A 24,184-nucleotide genomic window follows, 5' to 3' on the forward strand; every position below is an offset into this window, starting at 1 on the left:
GGCCCAGCTCTGTTTTAGCAACTCTCTGTGATTAAGGGATGAGAATCCTCAGGGTCTCACAGAACCTGACAGAGCCTGTAGTTAACAGCTCCTTCTGAAAATACTGAATTGCTAACTTTTAATGTCACCAGGATAAGAGCTCTGTAGTTTTAATGGGTTCTTTTCTGTGTGTTACAGAGGTTGACACTGCATGTCATGGCTGTCGAAGAGCTGGTACCTAATGTATCTAACAGAAAAAGAAGACTTCTTTCACCAGTGTTTCCTTGATTTTTATCAACAAGACTAAGCCAGTGGAAAAATAAGGTGATATTTTTAGCTATAAGTTACTTAACCAAAGAACAAAAATTAGGGGTATTCATCATGCACACAGTTTAGTGCCTTGATAGAGTAAACAGGAGGCCTATTAACTGAGTTGTGATACTTTCATGAGAAGATATCCAGAAGTTCAGCCATCTGACCAGAAGCATCACTCAGGGGAACATCAGAGCTGGTCACTGGTTGAGAACTGATCACTGCCAGCTCAGAGGCTGTGCTGAAATTCCACTAGCTCTACTAAGGAGAACATGAAGCAGAAGTTGTAAATGTGAGGAAAGATGAAATCTAAGCATGATCTGACAGACTAGGAAGGGAATTTTTTTCCTCAATGAAATAGTGACTCTACAACTACTGTCTGCATTTCTGTCCTGTGGAAAGTCATCAGAGTATCAAAGTCATTCTCATGTATTCTTTAATTGTTACTGGGAGTCTCCTGATTCTCTGAATAATTTTGGAGTTTTGGTTTTAGGCCGGCATGCATTTCGAGTGACCTCTGCATGTGGTTGTACGCTTCAGGTTGTTAATCTTGTAAACACTTTTTATTTTAGTGACTCTATTTTAAAACAGTAAAAAGGCTGGTGATGTTATAATCATGTAACAAGCATTTATAATAATATGGCAAGGGATAGTAATATCACCTGAGCTGCAGGGTCAGGGTAAAACAAAGTTATCTTCAGTCTTTTAGGGTAAGGGAAAAGGAGTGGTAGACTAGATGGTTTAGTAGTTTTAGTGTTAAGATAAGGTGTCTGGGTCTCATTGTCTCATTACCTCATCTGTCCCAGGTGGTTAACTAATGCTGTGGTTCCGCAGGTTTTTATGTTACAGGGACAATTTGATGATGGGATCTTCAGGAAAAAAAAAATGTACAAGGTGCTGTAATCTTGATTAAAGAAGTCAAACAGGAGAGTAAGCTCTTCCTAAACTACATTTAGCCTCAAATCTTTCCCTTTCTCTGTGTGTCAGGCTATCAGTGTTGTCTCTTCTCCAACAAGTCACCTCATGCACCCAGACACACACCATTCTGTCAGCTGTGGTGACTGGCATATCAATCAATGTCTCCTTAAGCAGCCTTGTATAGTAAAAGAGTTGGAACCTAAAACTTAACTGACTAAAAAGAGGTAACTGTTATTGCTTGTTAAATTTTTTTTTTTTAATATTACCTAGTATATTACTTAGTGCTTGGTTATGCAAAAATTCAGGTGATTTTTTTCAGCTCAGTCAACTGACTTCCAGTTCATTCCTCTGCAGGCATTCCTGAACACAGGTTTTCCAGGTGCTCATAGCTTTCCTTGTGAAAGAGAAGGATTCCTTTAGAAGTCTGCCAAATTTTCTGTCTACTAATGAACTTCAATGCTACATGCTTCTTGCTATGGCTAAAGTGCCTCTTGAGCAATAATAATTTTTAAACAAGGGAAGCCTTAACCAGTTACAGAGGTTAAGAAGCTTAATTTGTGTCATCAGCTGAAACTTGAGATGTCACAGGAATGGCAAATTAAATTCTTTTTTCTTCTCGTTAGAGCTGGTCAGAAGTTTTATGGAAAAGATGTTTTGAGAAAACGTTAATTTCTGGTGAGCATCCTGATTATAAAAATATTGAAAAGGAGTTGTGAAATGTGTGAAACAGGCTCTTTGTAAAAGGAATTTTTTGGTTCAAAATTACTTTTCCCGTAGAAATACTAGTTTCTGATAGGCAATATTAAGAACATTCTAAGCTATCAAGACAGGCTCTTTTTTTTTTTTTTTTTTTTTTTTTTTTTTTTTTTTTTTTTTTTTTTTCCTTTCAGTCAAACAGCTCTAAACACTTTTTGGGCGGGGGGAGGTGTTATCTTGCTAAGATATAAGATCGACAACTTAATGAAATGGGTGGGGGGGTGTGAATAAAAATCTCAAAGCTTTTTTGAGTACCGTTATACTTCTTCCCATGTACTTACATAGTTCTTCTGCCTTTCTCATATTTGGCTGAAATAACAAGTTTTCCCGGTGTTAATATTGCTGATTTTCTTCCTCGCCCAGAAGTGTTCTCTGGAAAAATTAATAATCCTCTGTTTCAGAAGCTCATCCTTTCTGTCTCAGAAAAGCTAAAAATATTCTTCTTTCTGAATAATCTGGGCACTGAGTTTCAGTGAGTATTAAATTAAATGAATTTCTCTTGCTGTGTCTAGGATATATTTTATTTTTATGAGGCTTTCATGGATAACTGATAAGGCAAACAAAGACCCTCAATCCCTTCCGATAAGAGTCCTTTTCTGGTCTGTAGCATTGGAGAAGTTGTTTATCTTCATTTTTTACCATGGTACTAGTTGTTTTATCACATTTAGTAGCTCTTTTTCTTCCTCTCTAAAAGTAAACATTCCAATTAGATGATCGTCATTCAAATAAGACATTTTTTAGGCTTTAATACATAATTAAAGAAAACCTCTCCCTAAGTCCCCTTTCTATTGAGATACGTTTGTAGAAGAACAGCTGCATGGATGAAAATAAGGAAAGGTCCCTTGAATCTGTTTCCTGGCACGTACACCTGGGACCAATTTTACAGAGGTTAAAGCAGCTTTGTTACGGCTTTCCAGTCTATAGCCAAGTCATTGAGGTAATAGCTTTATTTCTGTGCATTTGCCACATACTGCAAAATATCTCCATGGGAAAAAAACACATGTATCTGAAATGTTTTCCTTTATTTTATAATTTCAAACATATACCACTTTAAGATCTAGGCTGTGCAGTATTGAACATTTTTGGCAAGATGCTTTACAAATATCTCCCTTGGCTTGGTCAGGAACTAGAGCTTCTTAGCATGTCATAGAATGAAACTCATCTGAAGTGTGAAAAGATCTTACTCAGTGTGAACGACTCAAGCAGAGATGTTTGTTTGAGCCTCTTTTTTCCTCAGTTGAGGAGAGGCTATTTAGTACCTGTTGTAATGGTGAGGATTTCTGTTTAAATTCTGAACTGTAGTAAATCCACATTGCTCAACTCACTAAACTGCCCTGTCATGTCAGCTATTGTACAGGGTGTACTCTGGGAAGCTCTGTATATTCTTACCAGTATCAAAGACACGTAGAATTCAAAACACTTTAGACCAATTGCAGAATAATACTCATGAAAGGCTTTTAGAGCAAGTAGGAAAGCAGATCTACTGCCTGCTGTTACATTCAAGTTTTTGAATGATTTTGTCTACTTGAGTGATTTTGCCTATTAAAAGTTAATGTTTTGTGAACCTAGAAAGCAGAGTTTCTTTTTGAAATATGAGGACTGTGGCTGTGTTGCCTGTCAAGATTTTCATGCATGATGCCAGCATTAGTATGTACTAAAAATGCAAACATCAGGTAGTTGTAGAGCAAAAGTCATTTGAAAAAGATCATGAAACCTCTGTCAATAAGATAAACAACTGCATTAAAAGCTACTGGTTCCAGATATTTTGCAGGATGAAAAAAAATACAAAATTTTCTGGCAGTTTAAATACTGAGAGAGACAAAATAAATGAATTGCAGAGATAGAGCATAAACCAGTGAGGACCAGATTGAAGCAAGGGCTTAGAAGGGAGTAAGCAGAAGTGGCTAACATAAATCTTTTCCAGAACAAAGAAAAAAACTCCGTCACTTAATAATGTATTTCAAATGACATGGAGCCACTAATACCTAGTGACACCACTGAGTCCTACAGGCATGTGTATGTGTTTTCTCCATGCAAGTCACTTTGGGGCCATTGGCATGGAATGGGTCAGATGGTTTGCAACTGAAGCTAGTGTTTCCCTCCTTATGAACAGCTCTGTCTTGCATTTGGACTTGATCCTACTAAGTCTGCGCAGCCCTGTTCTGTGCAGTGGGAAATTAGGAGGGCAAGCTGGTACTCTCTTGGTGACCTCTGCAGTATGCCCAGCTCTGTGATATAGAAATGTCCATTCTTTCACTTTTTTACACAGCAGTTTGCTTTTGCACCATGTGATACTCCTTCTTGTAATGTTTCAAACTTGCAAAACATTTTGCCAGACCAAAAACCATGTCAGGTGTTTACTGCTGTATCAGCTGGTTCAGTGAAACATAATAGTCTGTGCCCACAAAACTTGTCTTCCTTCTGTCTATACTTTCATGGCTAAAACCGAAGTCTTCTAGTAGGTAAAAATCATTGAAAGCAGTAACTTAACTGTGTTAATTTTGGAGATGGTGTTTGGAGATTAAAGGAAAATCATTTCTAACTGTGCTGTATAAATGCTTGTGAGTTATTTCATAGAATCTACATAGAAATCACAGGTACCATCTAGGAGCAGAGAACCAGCTGAGTAATAGGTCCTGGCACTTTGTGCAAACATAACTGCAGGAGTCGTTCTTTCCCTGGCAAGCATAAACAAAATTTCTAAAAATCTTCAGAGTTTCTGGCAATGTTTCAAATAATACAAAACGGCTAGAGACCATGAAGCTTCTCTGGCTACAGGAAAATACCATGTTTTTTCTCCTTAAACTTATTTTTTTTTTCCAAGGCATGCTACCTGTATTTTTAGAGCCAATGGTACTGTCTCCATGTAGCATTTATGCCCCAAATATCCAATATTTATGCTAGTCAATATATGCTAGTTGAAGAGTGGAAATATTGGCTCTAAATGACTTGATGCTTATGGGTAGAGGTGTGGCCAGTAGGTATGGCACCAGCTATTTTTATCTTTCCAAATATTGAATCATTTTGTTCCTGGTAAGTGCCTGCTAGTAGCTACAGGCTATATATATGGTGCAAATGTTGCAGTTTAAACACTAGCAGCAGAGAAATCTCTGGAGAGTAACTCTAGCCAGAGAATCTGCTCCTGGGATGCTCCAGTCGGTGATTTAGACAGAACTGGCATGGAGTGGCTTGGGCAGGGCAATTCTTTGACCTCAGAATTCAGGATTTCATGACAAAAAACATGGTTCCAGGGGGAATGCTGTTTCTGAGTGAGTAGTGCAAAAGGCAAGGTATGGACTACAGAAAAAGGTAGCACTAAAAGAGATGGATCATCATCTCGGGGCAGGTTGCTGGAATGTGATGAAGTCTAGCATGTCCCTTTTGTCCTGAGGGGGACACTTCTTATCTGTGAAAAGGGAGCTCACTGGGTCATTTTTGTATCGTGGATTCTGTAACAAAGCAAAATCTGTGCTGAGGGAGTCTGTAACCAAGAATTACATTAATTATAACTTAGATCTGAAATGTACTGCCTGAACTGTGCATTCAGGCAAATCAGGTAGGGTTTCAAATAGTGAAGGCTGGTATCAAATGGCTCAGGAAGGTATTGCAAGGCCCAAGGAAATAAGCAGGATCTCCTGGTTCAGTTCAATGGGAACTGTAGTGGTCTTTGATCGCAAAGGAAAGTGAAATAACAAGGACTGCTGATCAAAGTTATTTGAAGGATTATAATTAATGGATGTATTTGAGGGCATGTTTATCATGTTTTACTCCTTGTTTGTGTTATAATGGATCTCACGGGAGCAGCAGAGATTGCATTCCCATTGTACCAGACCTGAAAACACATTTTAGTCTTTTAATCTCATTTTAAGTCACACTTAGAGAAAGCACATTTCAGTCTTTACACTGGAATTTTTAAACCTAGCAGGAAGATTTATAACAGAAGACAGTAAAAGGGAAATGACTCGCCAAGTTTAATGGCATAAAACTAAGACCTATGCCCCTTTGACTACATTGCTCACTTCAAATTGCAAACAAGGATTAAAGCAGAATCCATCAGGTATACTCTCAAAAAGATACTGAACCCATTTTAGCAGACATTAGTCAGCATCTGGTTACATATCTATTTGTTAATGATGCCTTTTAATTTGATAACCTTTTGTATATGTTTTTTAGTATATATAGTATGAAATTAGTAAATTATTAACATCCATAGCTGTCGTTCCTGAGTGGTCTAGGAATGCCTGAAAGCCATAAAGAGTTCTTTAGGCTGCAAGGCAAGCCTGTCAGTTTTCACTGTTAAATAGTTCAGAAACACTCTCCTAAAACTGTAACCAAGAAGAGTTAAGCGGCTTTCAACAAGAAGTGTCCAGAGATAAGTATTCAGTGTCACCCTTAACTCTCAGCATGTTGCCAAAATGTCAGAAGGTTTGAAGAACAGAGCCTGGCTGTTACATTTGTGGTAACTCTAAGATTTCTCTACAAACTGCCACTTTTGCACATCATAAAAAGCCTTGCCTTTTGTATTCAAATTAAATCATTTTAATAGCTTAGAGAAAATACCTAAACTCTGAGCAATGACTGGATGCTAACAGTGCCTCCTCATTCCATCTGATTTGGTTCTATTTCACAGAATCTTCTATAGCTATCTTTGACTTCAGTTTAGGAGCAGATTTTGCTCAGTTACGTCTGAGCAAACGCTGCATAATTGAGTGAACTTCATGTTGCATGGAACTGAAAGGAATACAGTATTTGGTCCCAAATACACTCTTATAGATCTTGGGAATTCAGTGTTAACCTTACAGTGGTAACAGATGAACTGTACTTTTTCCACTGAGAGAATGAGGTGGCATTATGAAAGCATTGTCTGATCAATTTAGCTAATGTTGTTAGCATACCTATTCTCATCAGCCGTGACAACTTTGCTATGTTTACATTGTAAGTTCTTTGTAGCAGATGCTTTTGTTTTGTGTCATGTCTGTGAGATACACAGCAGAGTGGATCTTGCTGCATGGCAAGAACTTAAGCAGTGCTATGTTATTAATATAATATAAATATCTATTTTTTTATATTTTATCATACTACCATCTATGAGATAAGCCATATCAAATCCCCATCACTTTTCTGTGGCTTGTTTATTCTGTGTCTTCTGCAGGCATAGAGTTTGATTAATGTATAAAAAGAAGCATCTCTGTTATGCATTTTTGGGGTTCCTCTTGGTTTTCCATATTAGAAATATACAGACATGCTTGCACTTTGGTAGTATTAGGCTAGAAGGAAGTATTTGGCCATCTATGGCCTTCTATTAGGCCATAGAAGACTTAAAAGCTTTATTGGCATTTGTGGGTAGGCAAGTTAAAAAGCAATTACCTTTGGTCCTGATATATGCCATTTCGTTTCTATTTGTTTTCAGTAAAAGCTCTTCTTATGTGTACATTGAGGAAAATATGGAGCTTTTAAGATGTGCAGTTAATGATTTCTGTAGCCCAGAGACTGAGTGCTTTCTTTCAGAGTAAGCAAGATTAATATCCTCTTTCATATGGCATCTTCTTTTTCCACATTTGTTCTTTTTTTTCCTCAAAGGTCTTTGAAATAAAATGAATAATCAGATATTTCTTTTAAAAAAGTTCCATTTACATGAGTTCTTAAAGACACAATACACTTTGGGAGAAACATAATACAGATTCCTGACTGTAATCATCAGCTGCTGTTGGCAGCTTTGCATCTGTGTTAGAATAACGTTGGTTTTTTTGCTTGTTGAGTACTAAAGCCTCTTCCACAATCCTTGTCTTCCAGGTATCAACAAACCCAGTCATCACCTTTCCATCTAAAAAGTTTGAAAGAAGGCTCCTCACAAAGGAGAAGGAAGAACTGGAGACTAATATTTCTGCTAACTGTGGCCTGACTGTGAAGCACGCTTCTCATGGAGGTCCTGGTAATTCAGTAGGCCCATCTTCAAACTGCTTTACAAATACAGTCTTCACATAATAGCTAGTATGGAGAAGAAGTTTTAAAAAAAGGGTGTGTGTGTGTGCAACTTGCATATGTGAACAGAAACATGAAACTGATGGCTCTAACACAATTTCATTTACTGGGGAAAGACAGGCAATTTCAGATATTTGCAAGGGATTGTGGTTCCATGGTTTATCTTACACTGTGGTAGTGTGACTTTTGTGGGCCACCCAGACAGCCTGTGGGAGGAAGTACGTAAAACAGTAAAATGCAGTTTTGATTATTCATATCATGGCAAACTCTGACCCTGTGCATCATTTATTTGTGATAATGAGTTTATTACTTATGGTAATTTAATTTGTGTGCACAATCCTGGGTTTTTAAAAGCATCCAGCTGGTGCTCAGCTGTTACAAGTGTCAGCTGCTCTCAAGACAGAGGCGCTGCTTGTTCTGGGCTTGGCTGGCTCATAAGAGCTTGTCAGAGCATCAACAGCAGAATGCTCTGCCTTCCCCTTCAGTCTGATTAAGTATCCCCCAAGAAGAGATAGCAGACGAAGTTTCCTATTAGCTTGGGGAGGATCTATACAGCATCAAAAAAAATGAGAAAGACATTATACAAACTGAGAGAATGGCTTGAGAATTGATAGCACTGCTGGAGTAGTTTGATTGCTGGCTCTCTGCCAGGGAGAGACAAGCAGCTCCAGCTGAGGTTCAGCTGTGGGGCAGAGTCTGGCTCCTCACCTTGTGATTGAGCACTCTGCAGCATGTCAGTGTGCAGGCTGCTTGTGCTGCAGCCTGAGCACAACCTAAGAGTTACTGCTCTTGGTGTTCTCCTACAGCAGTGGGCATCTCTCCAGGGTTCATCAGAGGTATCTCTTTACAAAATTTTAAATCCACAGCTGGCGAGCAAAAGATAGGTTCTTGTTCCAATCCATTCTGTTCCATTTTGCTCTGCCCTCACCTCCAGGCAGAAGCTGTGGGCCTTGAAAAGTTGACAGCCCCAACAGATACTCTACCTTCTAAGCAAAGTTCATTCAGCATTTCACCTTAATTCCTGTACCCAGTGGCTCTGGCTGTAATTAGGAAGACAAAAATAATGATCACAGTGCTTTGTTGCTTAAAACACATGACCTGCCCTAATACATTCACAAGCACATGGTGGCCTGTGTAAGGGTAAATTAATTTTATTTCTTTATTCAACTACCCCTAAAGCCAAAGGCTTCTGGTTTATTTTGGTGACCTGCAAGCTCCTTTGTCACCTCCTCAGAGGCCTCACAATAATTAATGCTCTTCTGCAATTTTTAGTCTGTAAGCCAAACAAAACCAACAAAACAGGAATGTGCATTGATTAAGAAAATGGTGACCTAGATCCCTTTGAAGCTGTACATCAAAATGATGTGGTTTGCACACTTACCTCTGTCAGTACTAATCTCTGACAGTTCCCCATGGATTTCAATTGAAACAGTCATCTGCCAGTGTGGGAGGGAGGAGGTTACTAGCATTCAACTCTTCGGGTGTCCCATCATCTCATTTCTTAATTCCTGTTAGATGCTTATTATATCATGCAAAAATTCTTGCAAGGATCTTAGACATGTGGAGAGGTGCCGCAGGCACACCTTGGAGGCCAAGGCACATTAGGAAAATTGTGTGGTTATTGTTCACACATGAAGTTCATAGATTTCATTCTGAAGTCTTTCTCCTTCTTTGAATTTTTGTATGCGTGTGTGTTACTTGTTCTATCTCAATTTCTATGTAACACACACCTTGGCATGTCACTGTGACAGGGCAAATGGAGTTCCTTGGGGAAACCTGATTAGAATTAGGGCCTGTTGCTCCTGCCTCATTCAGGCCTGTGGGTCAGCATCAAAATGAGAGCTCTGCTCAGGGCTTGCAAAAGGCTCAGCCACACTGGGAAAGCTCTCTGACTGCATTGCAGCTCCTTCCCGGTCTCTGTGCCAGGTATGTTTTGCATCAAAATAAAGATAGAATGCCTGAAGATCCTGTTGTGGAGAGGAGTTGGGATGTGGGTGGAGTCTGTGAGAAGTGTTGCTGTCTCCTTTAGAATAGGCTTAGCCAAAGGGTTCTGAAACAGAAATATTTTTAATTAGTATAGTAGTTTAATGATAACTTACGTTGTCTTGGACCATAACTGCCCTTTCATTTGCTGACTTTCATCGTGTTGTTGTTCATTAGTTAGCCTTTCCATTGATGCCTATGGGCGTATCCTCAGAGCAGTGGAAAAACTATCACTTACTTTGGTATTTCCACTTCAGTTATGCCCTTCTACTGTTTCTAATGATAACGGAGGAAAAAGTGACAAGAATAGTGGTATTTGTTACACACAGTTCCTCCCCGTTTTTTTGGTGCTTGAGCTCTGAGTGCAGCTAAATAGCTTGCTCAGAAAGTGTTGGTTCCACAGGATGCCCCAGTGTTCCAAGCCCAGTTTATTCTGAACTGGCGCACAAAGCTCTCATTTCAAAGTGAAAACTTAGGTTAAAAACCTTGGAATTTTTTTTTGCCAGAGCCGCTATAATAAAATATTTTACTACAACATTTTAATTAGGATATACTAACATAATATAAAAGATAATTCGAAATGAGTCAACATGTGAAGTTGAATTGGCATATAATCAGTTTTTCCTATTTAAAAAAAAATCATCGAAATTGATACATTGCTATAAAGCAATGTCTGTTCTGACAAAATGGCAAGTTTAGGTAGAAAACAAGTGTCTGGAGCTATGTCAGCTTCTTGTAATGTGAACAGGAAACTGCTTCCCCTGATCTTCAGTTGTATGGCTTGTTTTCTTACCAGCCCAGTCCTTTCTCACAGTCCTTACTCTTTTCCTTTGTAGTCATAGAGTAGAACTTTAATAGGTTTCTGGTTTACTGGCAGCTACTTTTCAATCAACTTAAGGTCCTGTTAATTCCTAGTCAACTATTTCAGTCTGGAAAAGACCCGTTTTTCCAACATTAGCACCCAAATGGATAACATTCTTACTTGATTTGTGTTAATGGAGAACTTTTCCACATTGCATTTTGTGAGACAAAGAGCAGGAGATGCACTACTGCTCCGCTTTGTAAAGTTACTGTTGCAGCCAGTCAGGCACGTTTCCACAAAACACACGGTGGAATGCTATGTCTCTTCTGTAAGAAGGAACAAAACATTTTGCTGACTATGCCCTGAAGAAGTAAATGCATATCAGTGAAATAGTGATTAATATCCTAAAATTCCTAGCTCCTATGTATCTTGTAATACTTATCCTATAATAGTAGAGTAATTCATACCTTCATGCTCATCATTTTTGGAATATACTTATACAGGATTTTAAAAACAATAAATGAATGAGTGCATATAGTTAGGTTATGCAGCAAATTGGTTAAAGCATCCTGTGCTGAGATCTGAGCTTACGCCTTGTATAAAACTGTAAAAAGTTGACTTTGCTGTTGATTCCTCTGTTGTATCTGGTGACATAACATGGTCTGGGAGAGGAAGACAGCCAGGTGTGATGTTAGCTGCATCACTTCCTTGCATGCTACTGTCTGCAGAAACTAGCCTAACTTAATCATGTTAGTCCAGTAGGGCAGACAACTTTGCTACAAACACTTGATTAAAGATACATTCCTAATCAGCCGGTCTGGTACTTGGGAACAGAGAGTTGGGGAGAGAAAGCAGGTAGTGCTTAGAATTTTTGAAAAGGAGATACTACAGAGGTAACAGAAATATTGGAAGCTTTTTTAGGCTGTTGGACTTTCTGGTAAGAATTTTCCTTTTTTCTTCAGTTGTTCATGCTGTTTTTTAAGCATTTATTTTAAAATGTTTTCCGAATACATTATGTAAAATACTTGGAGGCTCTTGTTTTTAAGCTATTTCAGCTGTTCAGTATTTGATGTTTATGATTGGTTTGTTACGTGATACGGGCATGGAAACATGCTTCTGATATGAACTTTCAGGCATACAATAATTTAAGACAAAATTTAGATCTTTCTGTGGTTTGTGAATTCAACGTTCAGATGATAGATATGATAATTGTTTTTCCACATTCGCAAAATTGTTAGCAGAACACTTAGAGTTGACAAATTCTGTTTATCAATCTAACTTACAACTGTGCTAAATCTGTATGCTGAAGCTGGACAATTTTATTAGGTATCTGTCATGTTCAAATAAGATTTTGTCACTAGGGAAATTAATTTATTTTCAGCTGCTTTTTTTCTAAGTGTGAGATATAGTTCAACTAAAATATCACTTCAATTGATACTCGGTGATTAATTTTTTTATACTGTGTATTTAAAGGCTATTGAACAAATGTTACCAACTGTCGACCTTTTCTACTGGAAGAAAGAATTATTGATCTCGGGTTACTCGTCTTTGGCTACTTTGAGTGTCAAGGACAATATATTTTCTAAAGACAAAATGTGTTATGCTTCTTTGTTTTCTTCCCAATGTTTCTTTAGTCTCTCAGGGCTGAAGACTCAAACTTAATGTTTATGTAGCTGTTTGATAATGTCTGTCGGTTCTTGGACGATTAGTCCAAGATACTGCAAAACAAATCAGCAAGCTGAAAAACTAAACTTGCAAATGATATTTGTTAAAACCATTTTTAATAGTTTTAATGGTTGTTTCTGAACTTTCATTTACAGTCCCAGTGTGAGATATTAGTCTTTCTCCTCTGGGATGTAAAGCAGTTAGATCTCTTCCCTGCAGAATGTTAAGCATCTGTAAACCCTCTTGTAGCCCATAGCCAAACTGATCATGGGTATGCCACTAGTTACACCTTTTTGGTGCAGTTTGGTGCGGTGCTGTGGTGGCTAAACAGTCAAATAAGCATCATCCTCTGACTCCACTGGCCTGAAGTTTGTCTGGTGAAAGCTTAATCCGTATTTCTGTGATGCCTAATCAGTGAATGTGAGGAAGTGTCAAGAGGCTGTTTGATCAGTGGCACAAGCCACCATGTTTTGAGGGCTGACCTGATTTGTGCTGGTGGGACTATACACAGTCTCCTGAGGCCATCCAACATCACCAGAAGGCAGAGTGCTCTGATCACACATTCTCTTGCTGTGAGCAAGCACACTGTATGCGAGACAGATGTCGAGCCAGCTGGGCTAAATTTTGGACCAAATGGGGGTTACCCTAAAAAAGAGCACATTGTCTCAGTGCCTCCCGTTTATACCTCAGGAGCAGATCAAAAAGAAGGGTGTAAGAGCCAGGATCTTAGTTAATATGGTGAACCACAGGATTCAGTGGAAAAAAAAAAAAGGAGAGAGTTATAAAAGTTTCTTAAAAGGATAAATGTTTGTTCTTTGTGATAAAAGTTTGTAATAATTAGGTACAACTAACCCCTAGCCTTTTCCTGGTTATTCAAGTTGTTCAGCCAAGGAGAAGCTATTTAGCTGTGCTCAGAAGGAGAGTTTGAGGTTTTTTCTTGTTATGTTTGTCTTGTGGTCACATGGAGACCTGACTGCTGTGATCTTCCTTATATGAACCTTCTTGGGCTCAAGATGCCCTGGAGATGGTGAAGGAGGAGGCTTTTCACTTAGATGGGGAGAAGTCTAAAAGAAGGCATTGTGAGAAAAATAGGGGTACAATTCTGGATACTGGAAATGGTCTAGCCTTGGCAGCATGAACTAGTTTACTCTCCTTGGTAATTTTGAGGTAAATTTTGGCCTTCACAGAGCTCTGTGCTGACACAGCTGGGCTATTGCTTGTACCTAAACTCATCTGCTGACTCAAAAGTGTTTTTACATCCTGTTAGTTTAAAGAGGATTACATGACTAAGAGTTGTTTGTATTGTGTTAAGAGTTGTTTTGGGCCTCAGGACAAACTGGCTTGTTATCTCTTTCCTCTCACTTCTGCTAGTGCTAGTGCTGCTGCCTCTCAATAATTAGGGAGGTAGATGGCAGCAGTGGCATTGGTTAGTAGCCTTGAGGGTGCTGGGGTACAGGGAGCAGCAAGGGAAGTGAAGATCACTTTTTTTTTTTTTTTTTTTTTTTTTCTCCTTCCTCATTCCAGTCACCAAGCCATAGGACAGCTACTCCAGATGGGTAGCCTATCCTGGCCCATCACTGCTTGGTGGCACTTGCTGCCTAAATATGTCAAAGTTTCCAGACTTTGGCAGAACAAGTGAACACTGTGATTATTAGAACATATTTCTTAACAGGAAGCTTCATTTCTCTAGTATAGGCAAGGTCCCACCGAGTAGAGCTTCAGGCCAACGGCATGCAATACCTCTGATCTTTAAGATGTTGCTGGCTGCCTTAAGGTTTTCAGTTAACATCCAAGGGTGGGATTGTAGACAGGAGAGGGCTGCTGGCTGGGCTGCTCTATCGAGTCCTTTGATGCTGGAATCTTTCCATGCCCTCTGTTTGCCAGATGCCATCTGGCAGAACCTCTGCCCATCTGTGAGACACTGCAGGAACTTTTCCCTTGCATTTGGAAAGCAGCTTGCCCAAAGGCTTGATGTGTATAGTATCTGTACAGGCGATCTGTTATTACTCTCATTTGCATATGAAATTGTGGGCAATATTATAGGAGAGCTGTGTGATTATTTCAAGTGTAACAGGTTTGTAGTGTTCGGTTGGTGAGTGCCTATTGACTAAATGATTAGTTTCTTTATAAGCTAAAGCACCTAAATCCGAACAGGCTGGGCAACAATGAGTTTTTGAAGTGACTAGGCTTTAGAAATGCACTTCAAGTGAATGATGTTGCCATCTCTGCTTGTTTTCATCACAAATACTGTAGTGAAAAACTTACTGTTCGGGAACTCTTGGAAATAGTGACTCTGGAGGCTATGTTACAGAGTATTCCTGACAGGCAGATGTGGTATTTGTAAATATAACCATTTGCTTTGGGAGATCTGATTCCAGCTGTAATCCAATATGTATGTTTGAGTGTTACAGATGGGAGAGAGGCTGGAATGCTCTATAGAGAGCAATCCAATTAGGTAATAAAAGTATACCATGTGATATATGAACCCAGCTGAAACAGTTTGAATTTAAATACCCACAGCAACTGCTCATGGGCTGCTAAAGAATTATCCTTGACTGCACTCAACAAATCATTATGAATAATGAACACAGAACCTCTTTAATTTTGCTCATGAACAAGAAAAGGGCTAAATTGAACTGAAAGCATTATTTAATATGAGGAACTCATCCAAAATTTGTAAATGATGGTGTTTACTAGGCAATATCGCCTGCATCTGTTCGCAGTATTATGTAGAAGTATGTGTTAACAAACAGCATATAGTCATTGTAACTCTAAATTTAAATCTTATCTTGAATGAGAGGAAGTAATATTGCAGACTTGAATTTCTACCCGAGTTGGGGCAACTTTAAAAGTCTTGAAATAAATGCAACAGGAACAAGAGCTGCTATAAACTCAGGATTTGACATTTATATCAGTGAAATAGGAAGCTCCTGTTTACTGCTGCCAAAGAAATTCACCAGTGTCCAAAGAGACTTCCAAGCCCAAAACACACCTGAATATTTTTATGCAAATTTGAAAAAGACAGCTTTTTAAGTTTCCATTTGGCTTTCCTTCCCTAGGCTAATGTTGTTGTTGTTTTGAAAAATGCATATTAGTATTGGTTAATGAGCTTCGTCAGTGGATGCATTTAGTTAGGAGACATAAATAAGCTGCAGACAGCTGATGTAGTGCAGTTCTACCAATGCCTCCTAATATTGACAAGAAGACCTAAGTGGACAGTGAGGACAGCTGTCAAAGGATTACTGCCAAACAGCTACAGGCTGCAATCTATTAAATACTTCCTGTATAAATATCTTGAGCGTGCTTGGAGTTCATTTTCCTCCCAACTTCATACTTTTACATGGAAAACTTGTGACAAAGAAAGTGCACATCTCTATTCATGAACTGAATTTCTAAGATTTATGTTTAAATTTGGTTATGTGTAGTGCGCTCTCACTTTTTTGGCAGGTGTTACCACTGTCAAAAGAATGACAGAGAAAGCTGATATTGAAGATACTGTCTCACGAGATGTGAAACTTAAACCCGTCCTATGCTGCAGGAACCTCACTGCAAAATGGCAAGTCAGGGAGATTCGGTAAGTTTTTTCAACCAAGTCTTCTCATCAGATAAATCTTTTAGAGGCAGACTGCAGTGTGAGCCTGGGATAAAGTAGTAGGAACCCTAAGAAGGACTCATGTCTTGGATGATCTTTAGGATCTGAAGATGATTCCCAATGCAGTTGAGCTGTTTCAGAGCATTGTTATTGCCACCCCTGGTAAGGAGCTAGCTCTGCTGCTGCCCATTTTACTTACTCACCTCTCAGCAAAAGTAAAGAATGTGGCTTGAGGGCTGGACTAAGGACGGGAGACTGTTACAGGGCTGCATCAGCAGGCACATAAAGGCATGAGCACTGTATGCGGGCTACTAGTTTCTGCAATGTTGTTGGCACAAACTGAGGATGATCTGCTTTCTTCTACTGCTAGTGAGGAGCACCAGAAGGCCTATAATGAATATTTTGGGGCAGAGGACACTGTTCCTGAAAATGTTCAGAAATAGTTATTGGAATGCAATCTGCTGTCAGTCGCAGCTTTGCTGTGCTATGTGTTTAATCGTGTAGTCCTTCATGCTCGTTGAGGTCTGACTGACACAAGGGGCTGGATTAACACCCTGTTTAATTGTGATATTTTGTTAAAGCACAGCTGTGAGTATGAGCACAGATTCCCTCATTTGTTGAGTAGAGGAGCATCTTGTAATTTCAGAGAAGAGATGCAGGAATGCTGAGCGTGTTCTTGGACCATTTCCCCGATATATGGTGAGATGATCTATGGCTTACTTTTCCAACAGGCCATGTCCTAAAACATTTGGTAACAGTGAAATTGTTTCACTAACTAAAAGAAGGCACAGCCCCTTGCTGTGAGGAGGCCACCATTGCTTCCTGAATATTTATGAATCAAGGATCATAAAAGTTATATAAGGATGATGTTTTGTACCTTTATGACACTAAATTTTTGTAGTCTGCTTTTTAAGATTTATACTGTACATCTAAAACTAACAAATTAAACTCTTTACAATCATATCATTTAAAATAACAATGTATATTCATTTATTGATTTTTATCAACAGATTTTGTAACAGCCACAATTAGAAAAGACAGTTTATTGAACTGTAAATTCTGTATTCACATCTTCCTCAAAAGTTGTACATAAACAGTGAAAGAGTTTTACAATACATGCATTTAATATACCACCACTAGATTAATATGCTTAGGGGTGTTTTGTGTAGCTATCCTGGGCCTTCTCAGCAGAATTGAGTTAAACACCTGTGAAGATTTTAAATTCTGAAAAAAAGAGTATTTAAGGCAAAAAAAATCATATAAAAATGACTTATAGGCATTGCATGACTTTTGCTGGATTAGTATAGGCTTTTTTTAAAGAAAATAAAGTCAGAGTACAATTATGGCATGATTGAAAAGAAGGCTGACTTTTCAGAAAAGCAGACACTTGAAAAGCATGAACAGCCATTTAAAAGGAAAGCCAGTAGTGAATGGAATTCTTTGCTTCAGTGGATTTTGGGTCAAGCCCTGGATAGCGAAAATATGGGTCTGCTATTGTGATACATTTCTTAAAGACAAACAACAATGCTTGCTGTAAGTCCCAAAATTTGGAACCAGGTTGTTAAAAATACAAAAAGTGTCCCAAATTAAGACTCCCAGTAAGTTGTAAAATATGAATATTACCCAGCAAAACAAATTTTAAAATGCTTCTGCATTTGACACATATTTATGCACCTTGATTTTGTGGCATGAATGTTCAGATTTGTCTGACTCCTAGCTGATGATGTCACACATTCATCAGGAGGAGATTAATCCTGGCAACCAATGTCAGATGATACCAACATCTGTATTGTACTCACACTACACTGATACTTGATATGTTAGTTTGTGTAGGGCAAGGGTGAACAATCAAAGTTCACTTTTATTCAGCTCAATTCAGCGATCACAAAAACAGTCTCACTTTTGAAGTTCAAATAGATCAGGAAATTCACAAATGCTGTAGTGTATCCATTGCATTATATCTATATATCATAGACTACAAAGTATATCAAGATATTTTCTGACATTGCTAATTAGAGCAATTTTCATTTACAGAAAATTTTGTAGAGCCAAAGGCACTATTTTTGGCCCTTTTCAGAAAGTAACTTCCCTGTAAGTTGCCCATTCTAACAGTGTTAATTGAACCACCATAAAACAGTCCAATTCAGCCTTCCAGGTCCAGGTTTTCTGCCTATAAAATGACTCTCCAAATTCTTGCAGAAAGTAGTAGGTGTTGGAGTGTGCCTGGAAAACCCTGTGAGGAGCAGGAGCATTTTTAAGATATGTTATTTAGGTTGGCGAGAGACCTTTTCACAGAGGGACAGGAATGACATTGGTATTTTGTCATTATTGGTAGCATTTGGAGGAGGATTTTGCTGAAGTAAATATTGCTATTTATGTCAACTTTAGGAATGACTGAAATTAATGGAACTAATTCCATTTTCTAAATCTTTTGGGTTAACTGAACTCTTTGCTAACTCATACCTCTGAAATGAGTGGGTTACATGCTTTTGCTTTGCAAAGATAGCCTTTGAATCAGGGTCCTGCCACAGTCTCATTAGTTTTAATCTCAACTCCACAGCAGTCAGTGGGGTTATCCTAGCTTTCAGTGACATAACTGAGATGAAATTTTGATTCTCAAGTCTTACTGGTAGTTTGGCAACTTTATCGAATTAGAACAACAACTTTTTATTCCAGTAGTAGATACTTGTCTGTGCCTGGACACGCAGCTTTGATTTCAGCAGAGCAAGGTAAAAGGGCTACTGGTTTTTCTGTAACCCTAAAACGGTCATTACTGTCGTCCACAGTCTTTGTAAATAACGTGCATAATAGCTCCTTGATCTGATGTTGTTAAAGTGTTGTGGCTGAACCTTTGCCTTTTCCAGCTGCTAACACCACATATGTCACACTAGACGGTTTGACTGAACTGGTTTAGGAAACTGTCTACATAGTAATGCCTGACAAGTCTTCAGATGCAGACAGAGCAGTATTTCTGCGTGCATCTAGCTAGGGAGCAATTCGGAAGAATAGCCCAAATACTTTTTTCTGGTGAAGGTGTTTCATGCTGAAACGTGTGACTATAGTGACATGCCACAGATCAGATGCAGGCCAGCTGAGACAATGCTTTCCATGCTGTTGACTTGTTTTAAATAATCCCTACAAACGTGGCTATGTAAAAGATACAACTTTGCTTTCAGACTGATGCATACGGATGTCTTCAAGTTTCTCTTTTTCTCCAAAACATGAAAAGTAAGTGATGCCAAGAAGGGTCATGACATTTATAGCTAGGATTCATCAGTGGAATTATGTTTGCTTTCCTGTTATATGGATATGTAGTTCCAAGGGGAATAGCATTTTTTTTCATGCCTAGTGCTGCCCTTCTAGCAGCCATCACCAAGAAATGCTTAGGAATAATCATCTACTGATATGTACGGTGAACTGGTGAAACTTGAGGTTGTAGAGGTGGTCTTGGAATTCCTGCATGAACAGCCACTGAAGCTCCCATCCCTTGGAGCTGCTTTTTTCTTACGGTTGGCCTGGGAATTAACTCCATCACTAGTGTCAAACACTACTGTCATGCTGGACTCCATTCTGGACACAGCATATAGGCTGCTTTGCCGAGTGGGATGAAACCTGGCTGCTTTGAGCTCCAGCTCATCGTAGCTAGACACCTCAATGAAGGGGCACCAGCGGAAGGCTTGCTTGAAGCCAGCTCGGAACCTGAGAAGAAAGGTGCTTGGTGAGAGCCTACACTTGATAGACCTGGCCACACACCTTCATTCAAAACCACGACTTTTTGGGGAATGCATAATACTGTGCTGACAGGACATAGGTACTGAACTAATCATCTGGCCCCTAATCCTGTTTGTAGTGAAATCAAGGGGAGTAAAGCTTAAGTAAAGTCTGAGCAGGCAAAAAGTGAATACTGGATAACAGCTCATTTGTTTCTCATTTTCCGTAAGTTTTCTCTGCATTGTAACATTGATCCTTTTCCAGTTACTCAGTTTCCCTTCCTTTGCCCATGCTTATAAATCAAAGACTAGCTTTCATAGGATTGCCTCAACAGAAATTGCTTTGATTTGACCAGTGATGAAATCTGCATCTATATTTTCATATTCTCTCAGCTGAAACTTCACAGCACCCTTTTCTCTGACATAGTATCCCAACTTCCAGATTCCAGTATCCCTGCTATGTTTTCCTCTGTAACAGACACACTTAAATTGAAAATTATGTGAAGTGATGTAATAACTAAGTTATTCACATGAATTACTTGGCAAATCACTTGTAATAATCGAAAAATATCCCAGAAAAATATATAAATATATTAAATATATGAAGAATATCTAACACAAATAGGGCTTTAATGATGGAAGCTATACAGAAGTATCTTTAGGCTTTATTATTTTTCATGTCACCTTCTGTCCTCTTTCTCTTTTTTGGCTTGGTTTTTCTTCCTCTTGAGATAGTGCTCTTTCTAGATACTTAAATAATATATCCTAATTAGCATGGAGATGGGGCTCGGGTGGGTGTTACAACCTTATCTGGTGCCAGATCCAACATAGGTAACAATACTGCATGAACTGATCTGAACAAATTCCCATCAACAGACTAATTTCCCACTGCATGAGAAGGAAGCAGACATTCAGTGTTTTTCTTGAAAGAAAGCTCTCACCAATATTTCATTCTTGCACTGAGTTCTGAACTAGCTGTCCTGTAATATATCTCAAAATTATGAAGATTTTCATTGAATTGTCTTCTTTAATCCAGACTTTTACTTTTGCAGAGTAGAAATGTCAACATGTATTTAAGCCATAGCAGAGACGATAATTTTTTATGAATAACATCTTTTATAACTCTTCCATAAAAATGTTTTTGAAGGAAAATGGCAATGTTTTAGAGGTGTTGCAATAATAATTGAGAAAATATAAGGCCCGGTTCTTCCTTGCCTTGGATTTTGCTGACACAAAACACCCAGTGAAATCCCAGTTCTGTTAAAATTAATAGGAAATTTGCCATATGTGTTAGGATTTCATTCTGGCATACTAATACTTTACCTTCTCTTTAAACAGATGTAAATGATCAGAAGTGCCAAAAGGTTATGTGAAATAAGGCATTACTGTGACATTTTAAAAGGCCACAGATGATAAGCATCATAATATATTCCAATGAGGAGGAAGACTCCAGTGTTGATACACCAATAAAGGCTGGCAGGATTCGGCCACTTCAGTTACTCTTTGACAGGTATTGGATGATCATTATTAGGATTTTTTTAAGCATTGAAAAATATTTCCATGAAGCTTGGAAGCCATTAGGTTTGCCCCTGGCTACTGTTTCAGAAGAGATTTCAAATAACATTTAAGATGGCTTATTCAATACCAGTTTGTACTGACTGAGTTGGTGATCAATTCATTGCTCTCAATGGTCTTTATTCGGTAATACTGGCAAGGATCCTGGTCCCACAAGCTGAAATTAATATTGAGTTCCTTCTGCAGTCCAGAAGTAGTTTCAAAGTACCAAATGTCTGTAGGATCCCACTGAACTCAACAAGTGCAGTGCCTTTGAAATTCACAGCATAATGATTTATGCCTGACTTTTCAGGTCTCACCATCAAACAGTTCTCTAATTTAGTACTGAGTAATGAGAATTTAAACACCCATTTTATTAACCTGTTACATACCTCAGAGTTTACTAGAAATCTAATGGTGGGGTATGAAATACACAGTAAATCTCATTTTATATTATAACCTTCCAGCACTGTGCAAAATATGTTTGTGACTACAATTAGCGAACATATAGATTGCAGTGTATGGCACTAATAACAGTCTTTATTTCTGGCATATATTTAACAATTAATTATCTGTTTTGGAAGCCCAAGAGCAGGAAACTGCTTACGGGTGTTTAAATTTTGCATGTAGAACCAGGAAGGGCTGATTTCTGAATGCTGACTTTTGCTCTGAAATTGGAAGTAGACCAAAGTATTTACTGTAAGTGTGCACTTGGTTCTATTTTCAAGTACAAACCTAAATGAAGATTTTCCTGCCTTCCCACTGACTGAAGTCTATTAAAGCAGAGATTCATCATCTTTTATCACACTTAAACCATTTATATTCTTGTTAAAGTCAAATATACCAACTGTTTCATAACTAGCTCTTACCTCTTATTAAGACAGCAGTAGATAATGGGATTGTACATTGTAGAGCTCATGGCAAGCCAAAAGCTTGCCAAATAGATTTGCTGAATATATTTCCACCGGTTTAATTGTTGATAGATCCCAGTAACTATGAAGTAAATGTGGTATGGCAGCCAGCAGATGGCAAATGTCAGCACAACCACAATCATCATTTTTACCACCTGAAAGAAGGAAGTAATAATGCCATTTTATAATATACATTATCCTCTTCTATTCCTAGCACCATTTCAGCATTAATTCATCATTTTGTTGCATGGTTTCATTACTGAAGTTAGTCAAAGCGAAGATGAGCATGCCTTTATATCACTTGCCCTTTAATCTGACTTTCCTACATTTCTGTTTGTCTTTTAAATTAAAAAAAAAAAAAATTGCTGGACATCCTCCTTTTCCTAAACAAAAATAGCATAAAAAGCTTCTCTAACATTATCCATATTGATCTATGCATACTTTGCATACTTTTTGCATACTTAAATTTGGCTTTCTCTAAAATACTACTATTTCTCTATACACTTACACATGGAATGAGATTATAGGGTTTTTCATTTGAACACCTCCTTGTGGCCTTCATTGACCCTGCTGTCCTTTTCTCTTACAATCCAAAAATATATTCCTTGTCCCCAATTGTTAGGTCTGTTTTGAGTAAGCAGTAGCATTTGCATCATCCTCTTTAATTTCAGAGGTCACCAGTTTTGCTCGTGGGTGATCATTATTTGTTGTTTTTTGTAGGCATTGTAGCATTTGTTACCTTCCTTAGTTTCCAGTAAAACACAAATGAAGAGGAGTTTTGTTTTGCATTTGAAATGTGAGGTGAAAAATAAAAGCTGTGAAAATCATGGAAGGATTTCACTACTGCCTTTCCCTCTTCAGTTATATCAGCTACTAGCCCAGCTACCATTTTCAACACAATATGTCACAAAATAACACAAAAGGTTTTATTCTGTGTGGGTTAAATGAAACCAAATATGATAGATCTGTACTAGGAGGGTCTCTTGTTCATTTGTACTATGAATATCTATGCATCTTAGGTTGATACTTTTTTAAAACTTCAGTTAGCCTAATTCATTCAGTTTATATACATATATCATGATACAGTCTTTAACTTATTGTTGCAAACATAAAGCAGTTTTTCATTTAGTATTTGGCACTGATTTAGAAGCCCTCCTGCTGGCTGGAGAGTACTGTACAAAATTTTAGAAGAGGGGAATGCTTATTATCACTGCTCTGTACATTGATCATCATTTAACATACAAAAGGTACATTTGTCTAAACATACTACAGCATCAGTAATTGATTCTTCTAAAGTACTTTTTATCAGTTGACTGTAAAACATTTCAGAGGGAAGATCAGTATTAATTTAAGGGAAGGCAGCACATCAAAAGCTAGCATCACTTTCACCTTCTGTGAGTGTATATTTGTGTGTCTATCTAGGTGTGTATAGATGCATATTGGACTATATGTGAGGGTATAGACATCAATGTGATGTTTTTTTTTGAGGGAGGAAGAGGTAGTGACTGTATGTGAATAGACATTTCTGGACTAACTTAGATATCTGAAACAATACCATAAAAAAAAATCTCCTTAGCAAGGCTAACAAAATCATTGACAATTTCCTGGAGTAGAGACAGGCATGTGCACAGTACCTGTGCACCTTATAGCTCATGCTGTGGTTCTTGTCCATCCCCTTGCTCTTTCCAAACCATGTTAAGTTACTTAAGTTTAGGGTTTATAAACCCAGGGCACATTAATTTGACCTGTTATCAATCCTGATGAATGAACATAAGTGCCAGTAGAGCGTTAAGCTCAATTAGGACATGGGGAAAATAAGTGAAATGGGCTTAGTATGAATTTGCCCCCAAAACCTGATTGTCTCTTCCCTCTACACTGTGTTGTTTCACTAAAAAATCTCTGATTACACTGTGCATGTTCAACTGCAGAGGATAAAAGAGAGCCTTAATAGGTTTTTTTGTTTGGTATACTTAGACCTGTGGCACTGACAATAACAAAGTTCTTTTGTTTTCCTTCTTTC

The 24,184-nt window shown here is 38.2% G+C and overlaps 1 protein-coding gene across 1 annotated transcript in view; it reads right to left on the reverse strand.

Annotated features, from left to right (window-relative positions):
• Positions 1-18,389: 18,389 nt before the first annotated feature.
• Positions 18,390-24,184, reverse strand: part of TACR3 (tachykinin receptor 3) — a 41,744-nt gene continuing 35,949 nt past the window's right edge. The window contains exons 4-5 of the mRNA XM_026109369.2: positions 22,123-22,319; positions 18,390-19,688 (exon numbers count right to left, since the gene is read on the reverse strand). Coding sequence (XP_025965154.2) covers positions 19,373-19,688; positions 22,123-22,319 — 513 coding nt within the window. The 3' untranslated portion in view covers positions 18,390-19,372. The remainder of the gene's footprint in view (positions 19,689-22,122; positions 22,320-24,184) is intronic.

This window comes from Dromaius novaehollandiae, chromosome 4, assembly GCF_036370855.1.
Source record: "Dromaius novaehollandiae isolate bDroNov1 chromosome 4, bDroNov1.hap1, whole genome shotgun sequence".
Taxonomy (NCBI): domain Eukaryota; kingdom Metazoa; phylum Chordata; class Aves; order Casuariiformes; family Dromaiidae; genus Dromaius; species Dromaius novaehollandiae.